Here is a 14,698-nt window from a genome sequence, read left to right as displayed (position 1 = left end):
GGTGATCTGGTGGCCGCCTACAAGTTTATCAGGGGGGACCACCAGTATCTGGGGGAACGTTTGTTCACCAGAGTGCCCCAAGGGATGACGAGGTCCAATGGTCACAAACTCCTCCAAGACCGTTTCAGGCTGGACATAAGGAAGACCTTCTTTACTGTCCAAGCCCCCAAGGCTGGAGCAGACTGCCGGTGGAGGTGGTTCAAGCACCTACTTTGGACTCCTTTAAGAGATGTTTGGACATTTATCGTACTGGGATCCTTTGAACCCAGCTGAGTTCCTGGCCCTGGGGCGGGGGCTGGACTCGATGATCCTCCAGGGTTCCTTCCCGCCCTAATGTCTATGAAATCTATGACATTTCCCCGCCCCCACATCCTAGCCCATGTGAGTCTCTGGCCGTTTCTGGATAACTGCCACATTTTTAGCAGTGAGATCATTAACCTAGAAAAGAAAATTAAGAGACTGCCGAGGCAGATAACTCACTAGACAGCTAGTTATGTTGTTAAGGGGTTTGCCCTCTTTCCAAGCAAGTACTTGTGATGCATGAACCCATTTTTATTTGATTTCACTGCCCTTTGACTGCATTTTCATTTGATATACGGTAGGACGAGCCTGATTTACAAGTCTAGTGGGCCTAGCTCTGACGCAGCACAAGGCGCGGGGGGGGGGTTTCAATAAGCCCGATACCAACCCAGGTCACCAGCTTTCCATCATAACTTCATGGGCAACTGCTGGTTTCCCATGAGAAATCAAGGGCAGGTTTATGTTCCAATTTCTTCCCTTTTTTTACAGCTGTTTTAAAAGTGTGCTTTGCCTCCTTCACTTTCCCAAAAGCTCGGGGGTGCTTCATTTCAAATGCCTGACAAGCCCTTTTCTTAAACTCTATTCTTTCTTTTACCAGCCAACTTCCTTTTTCCTTACATACAAGTAAAAATGAGGAGCCTGTATCGACTGCCATGGTTTGCCCTGGCGCTGCCCCCCTTTGTGTCAACTTTTGAGCTGCACAGAAACAACTCAGCTGTTCTCCTTAACGGGTATCAGTGACGACAAGGGTTAAACTGGGGGCTGCCAGACACCTTCCTTTTTCCCATGTGGGGGAGCTGAGGCTTGGCCTTGATTCCCCTCCTGGTTAATCTTTATGGTTTTCCACCCATAGTTTTAGCTATTTTTACCTTCCTACATACTTTTCCGTGGCTGCTATTTTTTCATGCAAGTATTACTGACTTGCTGTTTACATTCGGGGAGTGCTGCAAATTATTTTGCATTCATACATTCTTGCCACAAATTAACCAAATCACCCACAAACCTAATGGCTTTCTTCATTTCAGGAGTTTTAATGCCTCTGTAAGTAGAAAGGCTGTAGCTGTCATTTTCAGTTTTGAAATAAATATGCATAGTCCTTGCCCAGGGAGGCTCAACGGCTCCTGCTTTCATTTTCTCCTTCGTTTCTTTTGACTTAGTTGCTGTAACAAGAACATCAACTTGGGCTCCAGGGCCAGGTTTCCTTTGCTAGGACCTGTTGGTCTCAGAGGGTCAATGGCTTTGCCATCGCCAACTCCACGCTACCCGTCTGGGGTGGTAATAGGTTGCAATTCTTGTTACCAAAAAGAGCAACTACAACAAACAACTCCAGCAACACGTGTCTGTTGCCTCCTCAATTTTCCCCAGTCGTTTTCTCCTAGTCCAACAACCACAACCACCTTCTCCCCATCCAGTGACTCAAGTTGCCTAAAGCAACACTTCCCAGACAACCCACTGGCTGCCATTTCTACCTGTTGGACTTTCACACAGCAACCCACTGGTTTTCCCCAGGGTTGCTGCTTCCCTGGGCAGTTTGCGCCGTTAATGTGCACGCGTCATGTTCAAGTGACCTTCATCCATTTGCCAACATTTTCCACTGGTTTGTTACGTCCGGTACCATTAAGTTGGGCCTTGTGCCAGGTGTTAATTCAAGACTAGGACAGGTCACTCATTAACCCATAACAAATTTTAACAAAGTCTTTAACCAATAACAAAGCTCTTAGCAGTTCCAATTCTACTCGTGTAGTTGCTCGATACAACATGCTCACCACCCCGAGAGACAATGCGCGTGCCGTTGCTGGACAGCCGGGCCGTGAGGTCTTGTCCGGGGTTCCCGGCTTCTTCGTCTCAGTTCTGAATCTCGGATCAGCGACCAGATCTTTTAGCCCTAGGTTGTCTCTCCCCTCTTCATATACCAGATAGCTTACCTTTCCTAACGCATGAAACTAGCTTCCACCTTCCTCCTAATGCATATTTATAATGGCGCTTCTCTTTGGCAATAGAGTCACCCTTAACTGGAATTCCCCATCTCTAGGTGGGGGCACTCTCCAACTCTTCTTTTCCGTAAGCTTTACTTAGAGAGCCAACTTTGAGATTCATTTTCAGTCAGGAACAGTATTTCCCCATTTGCACCCACCAGGTGCAAGCTAAGCACAAAGGTTGGGAGGGCAGGGGCTGCAGGTTGGGAGTGGGGGGCACCAGCAGGACTGGGGCACTGAGGGGCGCACTGCGGGCCAGGAAAAGTCCCTCAGTGGACTGGATCCAGCCTGTGGGCCATAAATTGGGCAGCGCTGGACTAAGGGGAGGTCCAGAGGTCCCAGCTGGCCCAGCAAGGGGAGAGAGGCCAAAGGGCCTTGAGGTGCCAGAGAGACCCCGCCGCCACCATCTGCAGCCGCTCACTCAGATTCCCGAGCTAATGAACAACGAGACCGCTGCTGTCAGCGCCGTTAGCAGGGACGTCTGTGTATCCATGAAGCTGGTGCTGACAGCTGCAGAGCGATGGGGCTAGCACACCGGGGACAGAGCAGGGGAACTGCGGCTACCGCCGGGCATGAAAGGCAGAGCCGGGACCTCGCGTTCGCCCACTGGGCACCGGGCAGCGCGGAGCCGGCCGGGCGACCGGCGAGCAGCACCCCGGGCGGGCGAGGCGGGGGCGGGCGGGACGGCCGGGTGCTCGGCCCCGCAGAGAGGGGCTGGAGGCGACTGCGTCCCGGATCGGGGCGGCGGGGAGATCGCCCCGGTCGGAAAAAAGCAAGCGAGTGGCGGGGGCAGGGGCTGCTAGCGAGCTCGTGAGGTCGGCTGTGGAGATGAGCACAGGGGAGTGGCCAAGTGTACTGGTTTCCATGGCGGTCCCTCCCCTTGCCCCGTCCCCCCGGACTGACTGAGCCGGTGCGGCGCAGCGCCCCTGCGCATTTCCCGCTAGTCCCGGGTGCGTGCGGCCGGCGCTGCAGCGCTCCAGGCGAGAGGCCGGCGGGCGCCGCGTGGGGGACGGGACGCGGCGGTGCCGGAGCCAGGGCTGGAGCAGTCGCTGTCCGGGGCTGGGACGAGCCGCCTGCCAGGGACTGCCGCGGAGGTGGAGCGCGAGGTCTGCCCCCGACCCCAGCCCTGTCCCCTAGCACCGGTGCCCCGCTCCCAGCCCGGCCCGTGGGAGGGGTATATGGGAGGGGACAGGATACACTCCCCCAGCCCCCCTGCTGCATGGGGGCGTATTGTGGCATGGAGCGAGGGGGAAAGAAGCCAGGCAGAAAAGGGGGTACATGGGGGCAGATCTGGGGTAAATGGGCAGGAGTTGGGGGGATTGGGGCACATGGGGGCCTGAGGGGGGGAGCAGAGCTGGGGCACCAAGTTTAAGGGGTGGGGCTGATGGGGGGGCTGGGGGCAGGACGGGATCGAGGCTGGGGGGCTGACATGGGAGGCTTGGGGGTGCTGGCCCCTCCCCCAACATCACCCCCAGCGCTGAAGTCTGGCAGCAGTGGTGGGGGGGGGTTGGGACGTGCCCCACAGGTTGCTGGGGCTGGAGGGTGCCAGGGCTCATGGCTGGGGGCAGCGCAGCCTCGGCCCTTGGTGCCCGTGGGCCCCGCTGCGCCCACACCTCGTGGTTTGCCGTCTGCCAGGGCACAGGCTGGGCACGGGAGCGCCAGGGCAGGGAGCCACAAAGCCCTTCTTGTTCCCTCCTCTTTGAACTGTGACACTGCACGACTGCGGGCTGTGGTCATGCTGAGCTGTGCAGCTGCTTCTCTTGATCATGGGCACTGGGCCGCGGGTGTATGGGGGTGTGCACAACACACGGGTGTGAATATGGGCCCTCAATGGCTGCTGGGGGGGAAGGTTGACTCCCACCCCCTCCGTGCCCCCCAGCTCCAGCTAGTTACCCCCTGGACAGGGGGTCCCTCATACCCGTCAGTCTTATCTCAGTAGGCCTGTCAGTCTTACCTCAATCCTGGGGAAACTCTTTGAGAAGTTCATCAAGCAGCACAACTGTGACGGGCCGGCATCGGGGATGATGCTCAAGGGCAGCCAGCACGGCTTCATTAGGGGCAGGTCATGTCAGACCAACCTGATTGCCTTTTACGATCAGGTCACAAAAGCATTGGATGCAGGTGTCGCCGTGGACGTAGTCTTTCTGGACTTCAGTAAGGCCTTTGCCACTGTCTCTCACCGCATCCTCATTAAAAAACTAGGCGACTGTGGCATCGATGTCTACACAGTCAGATGGATTGCAAATTGGCTGAAGGGTCGTACTCAGGGGGTGGTGGTGGACGGGTCATATTCAACTTGGGGGGAAGTGGGCAGCAGAGTCCCCCAGGGCTCGGTCCTTGGGCCCGCACTGTTCAATCTCTTTATCAGCGGTTTGGACGAGGGGGTGAAAAGCAACCTGTTCAAATTCGCTGATGATACCAAAATCTGGGGTGAGGTGGGCACGCTAGCAGGGAGGGAAAGACTGCAGCAAGACCTGGATAGGTTGCAGGGGTGGGATGACAAAAACAGGATGCATTTCAATCCGGACAAGTGCAGGGTGCTGCACGTGGGCAGTAGTAACCAGCAGCACACTTACAAGATGGGAAACTCCCTTCCTGAGAGCACCGAGGCAGAAAGGGATCTTGGAGTCATCATTGACTCCAAGATGAACATGGGCCGACAATGCGAGGTCACAGTCGGCAGGGCTAACCAGACCTTATCGTGCATCCACAGGTGCATCTCAAGTAGGGCCAAGGAGGTGATCCTCCCCCTCTATGTGACACTGGTCAGACCGCAGCTGGAGTACTGTGTCCAGTTCTGGGTGCCGCACGTCAGGAGGGATGTGGGCAGCATGGAGAGGGGCTAGACGAGGCCCACCCGCATGATCGGGGCAGCAGGGCAGGACCTACGATGAGAGGCTACGGGACCTAAACCTGTTCAGCCTTCACAAGAGAAGACTGAGGGGGGACCTGGTGACCATCTATAAACTCACTAGGGGGGACCAGAAGGGTTTGGGGGAGACCTTGTTTCCCCTTGCGCCCCCCCCCGGATAACAAGGAATAACGGCCACAAGTTGTTGGAGAGTAGGTTTAGATTAGACATCCGTAGGAACTACTTCACAGTCAGGGCGGCTAGGATCTGGGACCAACTCCATGGGAAGTGGTGCTGGCTCCTACCCTGGCTCGATGCCTACCTGGCTGGGGTCACTTGAGCCCAGTTTCCCTCCTGCCTCCTCTGCGAAGTCCCTTCCAACCCAACTTCCGTGATTCTATGATACCAAGCTGTGACCCAACCCCCCCCCCAACCCCCAATGTGCATGAGCCCAGGACCCCCCGCTGCAGTGGAGCTGCCTGGGCCACTTCAGGCACCAGCCCCTTGAGGCCACAGCCCAAAGCAGGGGCAAAGCCTTGGGCCCCCAAAACTGGGACCCACCCCCAGCCCTGCAGCCCCCCACAGAGCCAGCAGGCCCAGGCCTCAGGACATGGGGCCCAGAGGGGCACGGGGTGGGGGGTGCCCTCCCCAATACCTGGATAAAGGAGGGTGCAGGGATTGAGTGGTCTCCGATGTGGGGGGCTGCGGGTTGGGAGTGAGGGGCACTGGGGGGGCAGGGGCTGGGCGGGGGGGGGGGGGGCGCAGAGCCAGCCGCTGCATATTTGTTTGCTGCTGACTAGCTTGTGAGGTCGGCTGTGGGGTGGAGCACAGGGGAAGTGGCCAAGTGTACCGGTGTGTATAGTGTGCAGGAGGCCCCTCGCAGCCAAACGGTGCTTTGGGCTGGACTCTGCTGGGGGGCATTCGGGACGGGCCCCTTGTGGCACCAACACACAGTCCGGGGCGGCCTAAGAAGAGTTTTGCCCCATAATCCCATCCTAATCTGATCTTCATTTAGGGCTCTGTCCTTCGTGCAGGATATTATGTGACAATGAATTAGTGAATATGCATAGCTAACGAGAGTCTCTCTCTCTAGACTGTGCAATTCATGAGTAAGAAGCTTGCACTGGGTGTAGATCGGCTCTGAAAAAGGAACCGGGAATAAAAGGCACCAATTTGAGCCTCGTCCCCCGCAGCCGATGGCCAGGGCCGCGCCGCAGCGGGAATGCGGGGGTCTGGGCCCGTGCCCCCCCGCACCGCGCAGTGACCGTGCGGCGCCCCGCAGGCAGCAGCACAGCCCGCCGCACCCATCGCTGGGCAGGGGCACCCGCGATGTTGGTGCAGCACCGCGGGGTGACCCTGCAGCGCCCTGCGGGCTGCGCCATGGCCCGTGGCGCCCGTCGCTGCGCGGGAGCACCTGCAACGTCTGTGCACAGCGGCTGGAAGCGCCGCAGGAAGCTGCTGCGAAGGTGGCGCCAGGCTCCCGGCTGTGGTTCCTGCTGCTGCTCGTGGGCGCTGCGGCTGTGCCACGAACCAGCGCCGGTGAGTGGCAGCGCCTGCACGGGGCCGGGGGTAGGACAGAGCCGGGGTCCCGATGCAGGGAATGTGGGCACGGCCGGGCGGGGGCAGCCTCACTGTGGGGTCCTGCCCCGCTCCGCGTGGGGATCCCGGGTGGCGGGGTCCCGGTGAGCTCCCTGGCAGTGGGACCGGCCGGCAGGCGCAGCGGGAGCTGAGCTGGGAGCAACCCCGATCCCCGCGGGGCCGTGCGGGACTGCCCTGCCTGGGCTGGAGCAGGACAGGGATCGGGTCGGGGCAGGCGGGCCCCAAAGAGCCGTGCAGCACGCTCCCCGCGCGGCCGGTCCCCGGGAGCTGCTGGTGGGCGGGAGGAGAGGACCCGCAGCCTCTGACGGGGAACGTAGATGGGCGCAAGCCAAGGCAAACTACTCATCCAGCCGGACCCCCGTCTGCTCTGTAGGGTCCCCTCGGCCCCAGCCCTGACCACACATCAAGTTGCGGTTTGAGGGGCTGAGCCCAGGCTCTTGGTGCAGGGCCCCGGCCCGGACTCGGGCGCACGAGGGCTCCCCGGAGCAGGGTGGGCCGTGCGGGGCCGTGCGGGGCCATGCCTGGGGCGGGGGTTGCGGGGCAGCATGACCGGGCTGTGGGACGCGGTGCGTGGCCCCTCCAGGCCAAGCCTGTGGCCTGCTGGGTCGGTCCCGTCCCTCCTTCCCGGTCCCTGCCCCACACTCTGCCGGCTCTGCCCTGTCCTGTGGCCCCACCGCCCCCTCGCTCTGCGCCCCCGCTCCAGCCTGGTGCTGCCCCGTGTCTCTCCCCTCTGGCCCCTCCAGGAGGGGACAGTGAGCAGGGGCGGCACTTGTATCTGTCCCACTAGCACTGGCACTGTCACTCCTGCAGACTCCCACTCCTACCGGCATCTCTACACGGCGGTGTCGGACCCCAGCCCGGACATGGCTGTTTTCACTGCCGTGGGCTACGTGGACGATCAGCAAATTCTCCACTACGACAGCGAGACACGGAGACAGGAGCCGCGCGGGGACTGGGTGCAGGGTGCCGTCGACCCAAACTTCTGGGAGGGGGAAACCATGAGCTTGCAGGGCTGGCAGGACGGATTTAAACGAAACCTAGTCAACCTGCAGCATCACTACAACCAGACGGGGGGTGAGTGTGAGCAGGCAGGTGTGAAAGGAAGTCGAGGGGGACCCTGGCACTGCAGGTGATGACAAGGGTGTTGGGGAGACACCTGCGCATCAGCAGCGCAGGGTGGGGAGCCGGGTGGGCGTCGCATTGTCTCGTGTCTGGTCTGTGTGTCCCTGCAGCCAGCTCTTCCCACAGCCACTGGGGCAGGAGGCCTCTCCCCATCCCATGCACCCATCCAGTGGCAGCGGAATCCGCTGGCCTGTGCCCAGCAGACCGAGACTCTGGTGCTCCTCTGGCCTGGCAGATCAGTGCTTCAGCACCTGTTACACCACGGGTGGGCAAAATGCAGCCTGCCAGGCCATTGTATCCAGCCTGCGGGCCCCTAAAACATTTAGAAAATTAGTATTCATCTGCCCCCAGCTGCTTGTCATGCAGCCCTCGATGGCTTGCCAAAACTCAGTAAGCAGCCCTCCACCCAAAATAATTGCCTGTCTCTGTGTTACACAGACCGCACCCCCCCCCCCCCCGGCTGTCTGGCTCCGGGAAGCAGGTGCCCAGCCCTTGCCCCCTGGCTGACGCGTGCAGGGACACCGCGTGTGCCCGATGGCGCTGGGAACAGCTCTTGTCTGTCCTGCCGGGGTCAGCGCACAGCTCCCCAGCCCGTGCCCTCCCCTGTCGCGTGCAGCTCCCTGAGCCTGTCCCAGCCCCTGGGTGTCACGGACAGGTGAGCTGTGCCTGAGGTCGGCCCTCGTGGCCTCCAAGCCCGCTCTGCCTTCCCGAGACGGGCCGGCTGGCCCACGGCCGGGCAGAGACCAGCTGTTCCCCGGGTGCGCGGGGGCCGCGGTTGTGTCCCCTCAGCCTTGTTGTCTGTGGACAGAGCCCCCGAGCTGTCTCCGCGCTGCCCCGCCGTGGGGTCGGCGCTGCCCCCGCCCAGCCCGGCAGCCCTCGGGCACCTGCTCCGCGGGGCGCGACTGACCCAGGGCCTGGATCTGCGTTTCAGGGTCTCACACGCTCCAGTTCACGTACGGCTGTGAGGTCCGCGCAGACGGCAGCACTGGAGGCCACATGCAGCTGGGCTACGACGGGGCAGACTTCATCAGCTATGACCTGGCAACGCGCACCTGGGTGGCAGCCCCGGCACAGGCCCAGCGCACCCAGCACACCTGGAATGAGGAGAAGGCCGTTCTTCAGGATGCAAGATCCTACCTGGAGGAGACCTGCATCGCGTGGCTGCAGCAGTACCTGCGGCACGGGGAGGCAGCGCTGCAGAGCAGTGAGTCCCGCTGTCACCGCCCAGGGCAGCGCTGCCCGGGCACCCCCTTCCTCCCCTGCCCGCCCCGCAGGGCACGCCCGCCCCGTCCCCCTGTGTCCGGGGTGGCAAGCGCTGCGTCCCGGTCCTGCCGCTGGACAAGACCCTGGCGCTGCTGCGGGACCTGGTGCCCCCGTCCCTGCCCTGCTCAGGCCTCCCCCCTGGGCAGAGCCCACGGGTGTCCGTGCCCCGGCCGCGTGTCTGAGAAGCACAGATTGGCTGTACGGGACCCCGTTCCTGCAGCCCCGAGCCCAGCACAGCCGTGTCCCCGTCCCCTGTGCTCCCGCCCCGACGCCGTCGCCTCCTGCCGGAAATGGGCGCTGGAGCCAGTTCGTGTGGCCCGGTGCAGGGCGCGCGTGGGCTCCTGCCAGGGGTGCCGACGGCCCGGGAGAGGCGGGTGCTGTAACAGGCGTCTCCTCCCGCCCAGGGCGTCCCGTGGCACAGGTGAGCGACAGGCCGTCGTCCCGGGACGGACGCACCACCCTGTCCTGCCAGGTCCACGGCTTCTACCCCCGGGACGTGGCTGTCGTGTGGCTGAAGGACGGGCAGGCGCAGCCCCAGGAGACGTGGCGCTCGGGGGTCGTTCCCAGCGGGGACGGGACCTACCAGACCCGGGCCACCATCGAGATGGACCCGAGCAGCGACCACGACTACACCTGCCGCGTGGAGCACGAGAGCCTGGGGGCAGCCCTGAGAGTGGCCTGGGACAAGGGCAGGGCGGGTGAGCGACCCCCGCGCACACGGGAGCGAGAAGACGCCTGGCGGGAGGGGACGGAGGGGCTGACCGACCCCCTGAGCGGGGAAGGAGCTGGGGGTGGGAGGGCACGGGGGGCACGGATGGGGAGGGGGCGCGGGGCCCGTGCAGCGTTGGGGCTCGTCTGGGGGTTCCCCTCGCTCACGGGCCCCTTGCCTCGTCCAGGGTACGGCCCAGGGATGACTGTGGGTGTCGTTATCGGTGCCATGTTGCTGGTCGGTGCCATGACGGGCACAGCTGGTTACTTCCTCCGTACGTGCTGGGTGCAGCCCTTGGGGCCAGGCCATGCCCAGGCTTGGTGCTGGGGAGGGCGGGCAGGGAGCGGGGCAGGCTCATCACGGCCGTGCCTGGGACCGGGGGGGGACGGGGGATTGTCCGGTGCTCTGGGCTCCCCGGCCCTCGTGCCCCGGGCCGGCTGCAGCCAGAGCCCAGCCCAGCGCTGCGAGGCTGCCTTGCTGGGGCGAGGGCTGCTCTTGGCCCCACCTGGACCGTGCCCCACGGCCCGTCCCCTCCCCGGTGCGGTGTCCGGGCCCCACGTCCTGGGCCGAGCCCCTGCTCCGCGCTGCGCAGGCGGCTCCTTGCTGGGCTGTGGCCCCAGGTCGGAGCCGGCCCCAGGTGAGCAAGCAGCCGCAGTCCTGACCTCTGCTTTCTCTCCGCAGGGAGACGGGGAACTAAACCTGTGCGTGGTGAGTGCGAAGCCCCCTCCTGTCTCTCCCCACCAGCGCTGCGCGGCTCTGTGCGGAGCAGCCCGAGCGCAGACGGCCGCACCCAGCCCCGCGCCGTCGGCGTGCACCTGCCGGGCGGTGCCGGGAGGCTGGGCAGAGCCCGGGGCCCTCGGCCTGTCGGGCACTCACAAGGCGCCCATCGCCCTGGCGTCTGCGCGGTCCTGCCGGCGGGGGCTGGTGGGCGCATGGGGGACATTGGGCCGGGGGAACCGGTCCCCGCACTCGGGGAGCTCTGACCCGCTCTTCCTTCTCTCTCAGCCCACGAAGCCTGTGAAGCCTTGTAGCTCTCCGGTGAGTGTGATGGGCGCTGGGCAAACAGGGGGCTGTGAGCTGGCCCCAGGAAGTGCCTCGAGGCAGGGCAGGGCAGGGCAGGGCGGGGTGGGGCGGGGCAGGGCAGGGCGGGACAGGGCAGTCCTGCTGTGGGTCTCTCGGCTCCCCGGGGTCTGAAGGCTGAAGAGCCAGGCTAGGGAAGAGGGTCGCGGTGCTGGCGCTGTCTGTACCCTCCATGCCCGGGTGCCAGTGAGGGAGCTCGCCGGGTCCTGGGGGTGGGGGCTTTCCTGTGCCTCGTCCTTGGAGGCTGCTGTTAGCACGTGGACGCCTGGCCTGGGGGGCGACCTCGGCCCTGCCCCGTGTCCCGTGGGCTGGGGTCACGTCTCCCCCTCCCTCCTGTGGAGCGGGCAGCTGTGGCTGCGTGTGGGGCCAGGGGGATCCTGGCAGTGCCACCCCTCGGTGCGAGACGTGGGGTGGGAGGAGCAGGGCCCCCGTGAGCTGGGCCGGCCCTGCCAGCCGGTGCCTGGGCGCTGGCGCTGCGGAGCGGGGGGCGTGCAAGGGGCCTCCTGGCCGCGCTGGCAGCAGCTGATGCCCACCTGGCTGTCCTGAGCGCGGGGTGGGAGGTGCAGGGAGGGGCGGGAGGAGCTCATGGGGCTGGGGACACCTGGCTAATGCCTGTCCTTCCTCCCCGCAGAGGGAGCAACACCCACTTCAACTCCTGCCTTGAAGGTAAGTGCGAGGGGCTCTGGCCGGAGGGTCCCCCAAAGGAGACGCCGCCCCTCTCTGAGCCAGCCCTGGGAGCCGGGTCCCCCCAGTCCGGGCGGGTGCGAGGCCGAGTGCTGGGGAGCTGCGTGGCTGGGTCTGTGCCAGCCTCTGCTCCTGGGGGAGCGGGGGTGTCCATCGCCATCCCAGGCAGCCTGGGCTCTGGGCCCTGCGCGTCCGGGGAAGGGGCTGCAGCAGAGCAGAGCTAGCGCGGTGCCGAGGACCGCCCTGGGAGGTGCGTTGGGAAGGGGCATGTCCTTGCCTTGGTGCAGGGAGAGACCCCGGGTGGAGCAAGGCCAGGTCTGTGGCTGCCCGGTGCTGCCATCTCCCGTGTGCTGTCCGCACAGCCGAGTGGAGTCTGAAGGGGGCTGTGGTGACCGTAGTCTGACCAGCCCGACACACAAAATTGAAACGACTGAACTGCAATACCAGTGCATCTTGCACAAGAGTGCAAGCGCGGGGCTCCGGCCGTGCAAAGGAAAGCAATCCCGATTGATTGAATCTCCTGTGCCAGCTGCCAACGTGCCCAATGTTGGATTATGCCAAATCACTGCAGTGCCTGGAATCACCTCCAAGTTTTCATAGCTAAGAAAGAAGTCCTCCTGCGCAGAGGAGTGCGGCTGGGGCAAAACTGGGTCACAGGCAGTGTGTAAGGGAGGCGTGGGGGGGCATGTGCCCCCGAGATTGCCCCTCAGCGACTGGGGAGTGGGGAGCGCTGGCCAGTCCCCCCCACCCTGAGATGCACCAGCGGCACTTCCAGGTTTGCAGGTGGCACTTGCGGGGGTGGTGATTGGCCCCCGGGGGACCCGCCCATGTCGGCGATGGGTTGGTGGTGCGCGCCCAGAGTGGGGAGGCACCAGTTGCCCGTGAACTGGGTTGTGGTGGTAAGACTGCCACAAGGACGAGCGGTGTCTTCTGCCCCCAGGGGCCTGGACCTGCCCCCCACGACGCCGCGTCGCTTCCCCCTCCCCTTCCCCCTCGACACTTACAGCCGAGCGCTGCTCTTCCGCGGCCGGGCTGCGGATCAGACATCGGATCAGTGTTGGCTGCTCTGCCTCCTTAGAAATCGGTACTGGCCCCCAAATCCCTATCGGCGCAGCCTTGCAGCCCGACAGGCGTAGGGAAGAGCTGTTGGCACCAGTCCCAGACCCACGGTGGTGCTAGGCGGGGAGCTCCTGGAGGCAGGGGCGAGACGCAGGGGGTGCAGGCTGGTGAACGCGCACCCCTGAGCTTGGGGCTGCACCCCTGCAAAACGGCACAGCCGACACTGTTGGCAGCGCCTGCGGGCGGTCACCGGTCACCCCCCACTGCCAACACCGCTGGTGCTGTCTGCGGGCGGTCCGTGATCCCTGCTGTCCACTGCCAACGCTGCCAGTGGCAGCTGTGGGTGGTCGCCGGCCCTTGGCCAGCGCTCGCCAGCCCCCCCGAACAGCGCCGGGAGCTCCCGCTTACTGCCGCCACCGCGCTCCCGCTGCCTCTGCCGCCCCCGCCACCACCGTGCCCCCAGCTGCCGGGCACACGTCGCTCATGCCCGCAGGCAGTGGCAGCACTGTCGGCGGGGGACGGGGGGGCAGGGTGGCGAGCACCGGCCAGCGGTCAGCGACCACCCACAGACCCCGCCGGCAGCGTTGGCAGTGGCCAGCTGCGCTCGCGGACCGCCCGCAAACCCCACCGGCGGTGCCACGGCGAGGGGGCGAGGTGTGACAGCGACCCCCGCAGGGCGACAGGCTGCACCGCACTCAATGCCCGAGCACCTGCCTCTTGTTTCCAGCCCAGACTGCAGGTTCACAGAGGGAAACGCCTTGCCCGGGAGAGCCTTTCATCTGCCCACTCACCTGCAAAAGATAAAACATTGTGACCAGAAGGAAACGGTTCAGTGTCCTGCTGCCCATCAGACAGCTTGGGGACAAAGAGACTGCTCTTTTATTGGAGCCTGACTGCACAGCACGAGCTTTTCCGACCAGGCGATCTCACGGCGTCTTGGGCTCCGCTGTGACCTGCACATTTTCATTCCTACCTCCAGAGACATTTGGCACTCTTGGAGAGAAACCCCCAGTTTTTCTTTTCTTTTTTTAGTTTAAAAATACACTCCTCCCCTTCCCCTAGCCATTTCTGACTTTCTCTCTGCCCTCTCTATCCTTTATAGTTTCATAGTTGGTCGGGTTGGAAGGGACCCGAGCAGATCATCAAGTCCGACCCCGTGCCATGGCAGGAAAGAGCACTGAGGTCAAACGACCCCGGCCAGGTGTTCGTCCAGCCTCCTCTTAAAGCCCCCCCCCCCCTTGGAAGTCGGTTCCAGGTCCTAGCCACCCTGACAGTGAAGTAGCGCCTCCTGATGTCTAGTCTGAACATAGTCTCTAACAACTTATGGCTGTTGTTCCTTGTTGCTGCTGGGAGTGCTGGGGGGAACAGGGTCTACCCATTCCCTGCTGGTCCACCTTGGTGAGTTTATAGACGACCACCAGGTCCCCCTCAGCCTTCTCTTGTGGAGGCTGAACAGGTTCAGGTCCCATAGCCTCTCCTCGTAGGGACTGCCCTGCTGCCTCCTGACCACGTGGGTGGCCTCCCCTGGACCCTCTCCATGCTGCCCACATCCCTCCTGAAGTGCAGCGCCCAGACCTGGACGCACTACTCCACCTGCGGCCTGACCAGTGTCGCGTAGAGGGGGAGGATCACCTTGGACCTGCTCGAGATGCATCTGTGGATGCACGACAAGGTGTGGTTGGCGTTCGTGACTGCGTCCGCACACTGTCGGCCCATGTTCATCTTGGCATCAATAATGACTCCAAGATCCTTTTCTGCCTCTGCACTGAGGAGAGGGGAGTTCCCCAACCTGTAGGTCTGCTGCTGGGTCTTCCTCCCCAGGTGCAGCACCTTGCACTTGTCAGTGTTGAACACATCCTGTTCTCATCCACCCACCCCTGTAACCTGTCCAGGTCCGACTGCAGCCTATTCCTCCCTTCTGGCATGCCCACTTCCCCCCACATCTTTGTGCCGTCAGCATATTTGAACAAGGTGCTTGCCACCCCCTCATCCAAGTCACTGATGCTGTTGAACAGCGCGGGTCCTGGACTGAGGTCTCTGTGGGAGAAAGACTGG

At 63.2% G+C, this 14,698-nt stretch overlaps 1 protein-coding gene across 1 annotated transcript; it reads left to right on the top strand.

Annotated features, from left to right (window-relative positions):
- Positions 1-3,227: 3,227 nt before the first annotated feature.
- LOC132251587 (class I histocompatibility antigen, F10 alpha chain-like) lies at positions 3,228-13,704 on the top strand. The gene is made up of 10 exons (XM_059731497.1): positions 3,228-3,382; positions 6,221-6,666; positions 7,537-7,800; positions 8,780-9,052; positions 9,516-9,809; positions 10,008-10,094; positions 10,502-10,528; positions 10,826-10,858; positions 11,532-11,566; positions 13,371-13,704. The coding sequence occupies exons 2-8, from the start codon at positions 6,324-6,326 to the stop codon at positions 10,849-10,851; spliced, it is 1,314 nt and encodes a 437-aa protein (XP_059587480.1). The 5' UTR covers positions 3,228-3,382; positions 6,221-6,323; the 3' UTR covers positions 10,852-10,858; positions 11,532-11,566; positions 13,371-13,704.
- The last annotated feature ends 994 nt before the right edge of the window (positions 13,705-14,698 follow it).

The sequence above is a fragment of the Alligator mississippiensis genome, chromosome 7 (assembly GCF_030867095.1).
Source record: "Alligator mississippiensis isolate rAllMis1 chromosome 7, rAllMis1, whole genome shotgun sequence".
Taxonomy (NCBI): Eukaryota; Metazoa; Chordata; order Crocodylia; family Alligatoridae; genus Alligator; species Alligator mississippiensis.
Note: the sequence above shows the minus strand (reverse complement) of the source record. Positions and strands in the feature narration are given on the sequence as shown.

What these genes read in the sequence shown, in the direction of transcription:
- LOC132251587 (XM_059731497.1), top strand. Translation starts at nt 6,324, where the DNA reads ATGGCCAGGGCCGCGCCGCAGCGGGAATGCGGGGGTCTGGGCCCGTGC. An exon ending in CTGGGACAAGGGCAGGGCGG is followed by an intron (nt 9,810 to 10,007) that starts GTGAGCGACCCC and finishes TGCCTCGTCCAG; the next exon opens with GGTACGGCCCAGGGATGACT. An exon ending in CACAGCTGGTTACTTCCTCC is followed by an intron (nt 10,095 to 10,501) that starts GTACGTGCTGGG and finishes TTCTCTCCGCAG; the next exon opens with GGAGACGGGGAACTAAACCT.